The sequence below is a fragment of the Lygodium microphyllum genome, chromosome 6 (assembly GCF_053477565.2).
Source record: "Lygodium microphyllum isolate KBCC chromosome 6, Lygodium_microphyllum_v1.1.10, whole genome shotgun sequence".
Classification (NCBI taxonomy): Eukaryota; Viridiplantae; Streptophyta; class Polypodiopsida; order Schizaeales; family Lygodiaceae; genus Lygodium; species Lygodium microphyllum.
The window spans coordinates 88,513,074-88,521,101 of NC_141140.1; the positions used below are offsets into that span (position 1 = coordinate 88,513,074).

The 8,028-nt window shown below is 38.2% G+C and overlaps 1 protein-coding gene across 1 annotated transcript; it reads left to right on the plus strand.

Moving 5' to 3' along the window:
- Positions 1-3,681: 3,681 nt before the first annotated feature.
- On the plus strand, positions 3,682-6,409 carry LOC148034783 (uncharacterized). Its single transcript, XM_087680564.1, has 4 exons — positions 3,682-3,901; positions 3,998-4,335; positions 4,821-5,105; positions 5,564-6,409. The coding sequence occupies exons 2-4, from the start codon at positions 4,077-4,079 to the stop codon at positions 6,115-6,117; spliced, it is 1,098 nt and encodes a 365-aa protein (XP_087536690.1). The 5' UTR covers positions 3,682-3,901; positions 3,998-4,076; the 3' UTR covers positions 6,118-6,409.
- The last annotated feature ends 1,619 nt before the right edge of the window (positions 6,410-8,028 follow it).

Below are 8,028 nucleotides of genomic sequence, written 5' to 3' on the forward strand. Positions count from 1 at the left end.
AGCAAGAGAGGAGAACCATTGCTAATTACCATGAATTTAACTTAGCCAATTCTCTTTGCGAGGTAAAGCATGATGTGAATCTCCTGCACCTGATCAAGTTATCTCTAGGAGTCCGTAAAGAGTTTAAGAAGATCCTTCGCACTAGGTATATCATCGAAACATTGGGAATAGTCCATGTGGGATATGACTGTTTTGACATGTTGAAAAGCATTGGCCAAGGGTGGCAGCATATATTAACGCCGTATTGGTGGATCATGCCATTGTGGATACTTGATTCTCCATCAACATTATGAGTTCAGAATTGATGGAAAGGCTAGGATTGGAAATCCAAAAAGATACCTCCATAATTCTACATATGGTTGGTGACAGTTTAAGGCAACAATAAATAAGGTTGCATTACCAAATTCCATGTGACTATTGCTAATGTGAAATGCATTTTGGACTTTAGGGCTATTAGGTTTGTAGGGCAACCAAGCTATCAAGTATTATTAGGAAGGCCATGGATCTTGCAATTTAACTATCAACTTGATATACCCATTGGTCGTCTGATTTTTTACACTGGTGCTAGATGCATAATAGTATATGCATATCCTGAATCTTATCAAGGTGAGAGAGTACTCTTATCTTTGATAGAATTAGATGCATTAGAGGATCCTTTTGGCAATGCGACTTTGTCAATTGATGAATCAAGAGAGAGGTCCACTACCAAGTGACTCTGAATGAGCTAATAGCTCAAGATAGAATTAGATATGAAGATGTGATTGAGTTAGATCTCGATACGTTGAATGAGGCACAAGAGAGAAAGGACTACATGTCCTTGATCCAAGAATTTCTTGATATTTTTGCCTAGAGCTATGATCAGTTGAGCGATATTCCTCCTAGCCGGCTAGCTATGCTTACTATTCCCATGAAGGAGGGTAGCAATCCTATTCGACAAGAAGTGAGATGTAAGCCTTTTGAACTAAGGGATGGAATATTTGAGGAGCTACAAAATTTGCATAAGGTTAGTGTGATATTTCCTATATAGCACATGGAGTGATGTTTGTAAGTAGTTATCAAGAAAAAGAAAAATAATCAAATCTTGCCTTTCGTAAATTTTAGGGAGCTCAATAAATAGATGGTCAAAGATTATTATTTGCTACCAATTATTGATCACATTCTAGATCAGTTATTAGTAGGTAGGGATATCTATTCGTTTATTGATTGCTTCACTGGTTATAACCAAATGGCTAGCGCAGAGGAAGATAAGTTGAAAATGACATTTATTACTGTATTTGGTACCTTTGCATATTGTGTTATGGCTTTTGGATTATGAAATGGCCAAGTTCTTTGCAATGTATAGCTGATAAAACTTTCGGTGATATTTTCCCAGAGGAGCTTAAAGTTTTTATTAATGATCTAGGGGAAGTCACCACTAGGAAGAGACATCTGATCATTCCAAGAAAATGTTTTGAGCTGTGCAAGTAATTCTACATTGCTCGCAATCCAAGGAATTGTGTCTTCGGAGTGCCCTATGGATTGCTATTGGGCCATGTGGTTAGCTCGATTGGTATTGCAAACCGATCCTGAAAAGATAAAGGTTATCGTCACTATGAGTCCGCTATGTATTCCTAAAGAAGTGCATAGCTTTCTGTCATTAATCGGATATTATCGATGATTTATTAGTGCACTGGTTGAGAGGACATTGCCATTGACGAATCTATTGGCCCTTAATAGTCTATTAGTTTGGAGTGATCTGCATCAAGTATCGTTCAAGGATATTGTAAAGCAAGAATGGGCAAAAGCGCCAGTCTTAAAAGCATATAAAATGAGTGAGATATCTTATATATTTTATGCAGCTACGATGATAAGTTTCTAAGTTCTTTAAGTGTAAGTGGCTTGCCTCGGTGAATGTCATCAACTAACTCATCACGAAGGACAATTAACAAATAAATTATACTTTTGTCGTTATATTCTCTTAAGAAACATCTCAATGAAGGAAAAGAAGAAAAAAGCTTCAAAGGATATAATAGAGAATCATAATAAATCCAAGGTATTTTGAGTGTCTCTTAAGATAAATATGGATGTCTTTATTTTGATAACATAGCCCTTTTATGATACTTAACAAGGGATTGAAAACTCCGATGTGCAGCTAGCTACGAGCTATGCCAAGACACTTGATAAATGCCAATCATCTCACGTTATATGTGTTGTGTTTATTTAGTGTATGTGTGTATTCTTAAATATGTAAATATAAATTGTTTTTACTAAAATCATTATTGGGGAATTACATAGTGTGTTGAGTGAGGTGGATGAAGAAACAATCTTGTTAAAGTATTTGGATATTGCTACGGTAGATGAGCTATATACGCCATTAAAATCCACTTTCAACATGATCAAGAGAGGTCCCATTTTCACTACGAATCGTACAAAGCATAATGTAGATACCATGAGAAAGGCTATAGTAGAGCGGCTCGTGGTATGAAAAACGAGTTATAATCAAAGATACAATCATTGGAAGTTAAAGCTTAGATGATGTCCATGTAGTAGAATCGAGATAATTTGGATTTCACATTACAGTATGTTAGTTTTCTATTGTAGACAATGGCAAAAATTCTATTATTCACTTTAATTACTCCGTTAGAACACTTTTTAAATCAAGTATTCTTTTATTATTATTTATCTCAAAGATATAAAAATATCATTCTATGAGATTTTATTATGTCACTATATGCTAAGTTGTATGATAAAGTTACTACATAGATGTTACATGTTATAATTTTTATATGGTAACTTTTTCGATGAAGTTACTATGTTGTAACTTTTTTGACAAAGTTACTATATAGATAGTTACAATAATTAAACTTCCCATATAGTAAGTTAACCCCCCCAAAAAAAACTCTATATAGTCAGTCAACTAGAAAAATCTTAATATATTGGAAACTATCTTTCTAGATTGACAATCTAGTATGTTTGATTCGTCTTATATTGAACTCTTTCTAGTTATTTGAAAATGTAAACAAATTGTATTTTTTTTTTCCTATATAAAAAATGGTTTAGAGTTTCTTATGTGTGCGCAACCGATGCTGGAAATTATTTAGTTGAGGAAGGGAAGCGAGTCGTTGCATCCCGTTGAGGGAACAGAAGTGAAGGGAACCAGAGTCCGAAGAGATGATGGGATACAAAGTTGTCCTTGCATAGGATGGTTTCTCGAAATTATATAAAAAAGTGGCTATGTGTAGTAAGTATGTAATATAAAAACATCTCAATGAGTCATTCATCGTTAATCATGACTCCTGGCACGATAAATCAACATGCTGCACGCGTATATCAGGTATGTATATCAGGCATGCAAGTGGAACTTGCCATTTCCCCCCTTATTATTACAGACAGTTGTTCTAAACTCAATTCCGGCACTTTTGAGTTAGATTGAGTCAGCGGTTTCTTTAAATCCGCGGGCTGATGAGAACAGCTTGCTTGCAAAACAAGGGGATGCTCGAACCGCGGTTTTTGAAAACAGCTAGATAGCGTCGCACCGTAGGAAGAGCGTTTCGTCGTGGGCCCTCCAGCGCGTTGAATGTGGAAATTCTAGATAAGGGCCTCGTCAATTCCGCGCTTTAACGAACTGGAGAATGACTAGTAATTTAAAAACAATAATGTCGTGTGCCGCTTCCAGAGACGGTTCGGTGTCTTAACGACTTTTGCTGCTTGTTTCCGCATGTGACACAACCACAGTGGCATCCATATCCATTATTAGCCCTCTTGGCTCTTCGGCGGCATCTATATATACACATCCCCTGCCTGTGCAAGACCACGACACCTGTCAGTTGTATGTTTTTCATGCACTAGTATTGAACCAGCTAGTAGATCGAAGTCGCAGGCAAAGCTTGTGAAGCCCCCCATTAGTGTAATTCAGTGCATAGTACGTAATATAATTGGTACTTAGTTATACATTGTCCGATTGCATGCTTTGGTGGTCAATCGACTTATATGCCCGATGATTGCGCTGTGCATGCAGGGACGTCAGTGATCAGCGCCGGCGGAGGAGGAGGTATTAGAAGCATCCGAGCAGACGCTGTAGCTGGTGGGTATTGAAAATGCCGGTGTATCAGACACCCGTGCATGTGATCGGGGGCAGCGGTGGGTCGTCGTTTCGTTATGAGCAGAGCGGGAACGGGAAGATCTTGAGGAAGATCGGGGTGTGGGCAGGCGCGACGACGCTGCGAGGCATCCGGATCTGGATGACGGGCTCCGACAGCCCAGCCACGTTCGGCCAAACCAAGAGCTCCTACCAGGAGTACGAGTTCAAGGATGGCGAGCGCATCAGCCGTTTGTCTTTGTGGGGCAACGGTAGAGGTAAGCATGTGCAATGCCTGATCGACGATGCTGGTATAAGTAGATATGATAGCACTAGGAACCATCGTCGTCGTCGCACTAGTCGTGCTGTGACAGTTGTTGTCACAGTCGTATTCGGTTGTTGTGACAACTACTAAGGCATCGCGTAAGTCTCGTCTATGTGGGATTGACTATTTTGTTTTAAGGCGCTGAACTGATGCATAAGCCTTTAATGTATAGTTCATTCTGCGTTAGGATTAGGACCGCATTATTCGGCTTCCTATTTAAGAGCAATATATTGTTATTCTCGAAACTACCTTTCTCACTTGGGCATGCATTTATTTACATGTACACGTACACACACACACACATATATATATAGTACATGCATCTACATATGTCTCAGAACTACATATAGCTATGCATTCATCCGTGTACGTATGCATGCACGTTTATGTTTGCGTTATATATTCTACATCATAATAACAATTGTGTAACTTTTTCAGGAACACGTTGTGGAGGCATTAGATTCTCTACCACGACAGGAGGCACATTTTTCCATCACATGACATCTTGGAGCTTAAAGCAGGAATACCCCATCGATGTGGCATCTGGGCTTTGTGTGGGTATCATGGGAAGAGATGGATCGGATATTGATTGCTTGGGGTTCTATTTTTTAAAGTCCATAGCCTATGCCCGCATGATCAATGTAAGCTACCCTACTTTGGAGTTAGAAAACGCTTCAATTGTTCCCGTCACACTTGATTCATACAATGACTCCAACAATGCAGGTACGTACTTGTCATAATTGAGGAAATTAAATTGTTCACGGTTTATGGTCAAATGTTGTTGAACGGGAAAACTATGACCGGGTGGGCCTGGGGGTATATACAGTGACTTGAATAATGCAGCTGCAAACTAGTTGACCAAGCACCGTTTAGGATACTCATGGTGATGACTCTGTGTTGAATATCCTTGCAACTCTTGAGGCAGGTTATCAGTGAGGGGGGACTAGACTCTATGAATATGGGAGTAAAGGACGTCCGCTGCACCACCTATTCTAATTGTATATAATAAATAGTTGAGTGTGCGTAGGGCACTCTTTAGTTACCTACCCTTTTGTAGGGAGTTGCAGTAAAAATAATGGGCTTAGAGGCTTAGGTTTGTAGTAAAAATATGGGCTTAGAGGCTTAGATTTTCTCCATTTATCTCTAACGTTATATCATTGTTTATTTCTGCATCATGACAGGCTCCATTTCCAAAAGTTGGTCATTCTCTGGAAGTCGAGAAGTGAAGGTATCATCATCATGGACACTCACTTCTGGGATAGAGCTACATGCCAATGTGAGTGTTAAAGCAGGGATCCCCAAAGTTGTAGAAGTGCAAACAGACTTTGGATGGAAAGTGAATGTGGAAGGAAGCTACACAAGAAGCACTGAGGAGACTCGCGCCCTCAGTTGGGAGCAATCGGGCACCCTAGCACCAGGGCAATGGATCTCCCTCCAAGCTACCACCCGAAGAGGAAATATCACAATACCCTACCAAGGGACCATGGAGATTACCCTCCAATCTGGTGAAGTGTTTCAATATCCAATCTCCTCGATGTATTCTGGCATAGATTATAGCAGTGTCGAAATAACCAACACTGGAAGTAAACTATCACATCAGGTCAATGACGTCAAGAAGCTAGTCACTACCAAGGATGATCATGATGTAACTGAACAAGCTACCAAGGAGGGGCATAGCGTAACTGAACAAGAACCTGATACAGAAGTCCAAGAGTGCAAACTCATCTATACATAGCAGTCGATCAATGATATATATATTGCACAGCTCCTCTCAACTTTTTCCAAGTGATCTTAGGCTTTGGCTGTCGCACAAATAATTGGGGCCTCTTTATTGGAGTGAAAGGAGATTTAAGTTTTGGTTTTTCTTTGATGTTTGCGATGTAGATACCTACACTCGCATGTATGTTGGGTTAAATAAGTTCACATATGATTGTGGACCGTCTTCCATTATGTAAAGGTGGCTTGTTAGCCTATCTCTTATTAAATAATACATTTGAGGTTCATCTAATTTGTAGCATGTGAAGAGTTATTTTGTAGTGTATGGTGATATAGCTTAGTAACACATGTCAAGTTACTAAGAGCCAAGCCATGCACAAGTCTCTTGACTTGCATGTGCTCTAATTATAGATGAAGGAGATTCATTCTCGCATAGGCCCAAGATTTTTCGTATATAGTTAATGCATATTTTTTTGACTTTCAAATCACAAAGAGAGAGAGAAAGCCTTTGTTTAAGGAGAGAGAATATTGAGAAGAGCAGGAAAGGAGAAGATAGACAATCTGGAAGGTGCCGTATTATGTTTACCTTGGAGAGTAAATGGAGTATCCTCAATTTGTAAAAGGTGGGTACTTTGTTGACCCGTACAAGTTTAGAAACAAACCGTCTTGTCAAATTTCATAGCTACATGTACTAATTTTCAATTATATTGACTCGCGTAGGTCAATTTGTCTTGGCTCTAAGCCTATTTTATGCACTCTGCAAATGGGTGCCTTCTCTTACATGTGAATTGATACTTCTATCAGTGGCAATTGAAGTATATCTGTCCTTGTTTTGGTGCAACTTGAAAGTTTGAGTATTTACATGTACACTTTAGCTTTACAAATGAGCAAAGAAAACAATCTAAGTATGACAATTAGGTAGACTATTGATAGATTGCTTAATAGATGCATTTTAAGATTCCCTTTCCAAGAATATGAGCTTTTATGTTACATGAATGGTATATTATGTGCACTCAACCCGTAGGTTGTGCACTACATGAGAATCATATCCTCTTTCCAATCCATGGTGAAAAATTTCCATGCTCTCTAGGTCACAATCAATTTTTGAAATATTGGTTGTATATTGTAATTGAGTTCTTAAATGCAAAGCACATGCACTATGTGTGTGTGTGTGTGTGTGTGTGTGTGTGTGTGTGTGTGTGTGATTTAGTTCACTACACAAAGGACTAGAGCACAATGTAAAGTACTTGCATTTATCATATACTCAATCATACAAGACTAAAATTCAAGACCTAATAGAGTGCCAACAAGCTGTCAATAATGCCAATCAAATGGTAAATCATGGCATACCAAATAGTAGACTTCGGTGGCACACTAAAACAAAATGAAAGTATGGATGCACTCTGAACTGCATCTATTTATGTGTTCATTTCGAAAGACTTTGATGTGATTTTAAGTATGCTTATAGATGTGCATGATGACATTAATTTAGACAAATATCACTTGTAGGATAATGTGTAAACAATTTTGCAAAGCTACAAACAAAGAAATACTTACACATCACTAGAATATATGCTATTAACGGATATATGTGAGGTCATAAAGATGAGTTTAACAAATAAGATCTTGATTGAGAGGAGCCCTAACTTGCCAAAACATGTACTTGAGTTTTAGTACCAATGTTCAAACTCACAAATAGGTCAATCCATATGTATAATACATGATTCATCATCAATATATTGATAATTAATGCATGTATATATTCATAGGGTAAGTCAAAATAAACAAGGCAATATATGTAAAATTTAGACTCTTAGAATATTACAAACAAATACAATGAGTGTTAGAGATTCAATCTCATCCTTAACGAGACAAATCCTTCAATTGATCTAACTACTAGTCTTGTTGCCACACTTATCATAATCATTAG

Excerpts from the sequence above, each read along its gene's own strand:
- LOC148034783 (XM_087680564.1), top strand. The coding sequence starts at position 4,077 with ATGCCGGTGTATCAGACACCCGTGCATGTGATCGGGGGCAGCGGTGGG. Across the intron at positions 4,336-4,820 it reads TTTGTGGGGCAACGGTAGAG|GAACACGTTGTGGAGGCATT; the intron begins GTAAGCATGTGC and ends TAACTTTTTCAG. Across the intron at positions 5,106-5,563 it reads CAATGACTCCAACAATGCAG|GCTCCATTTCCAAAAGTTGG; the intron begins GTACGTACTTGT and ends GCATCATGACAG.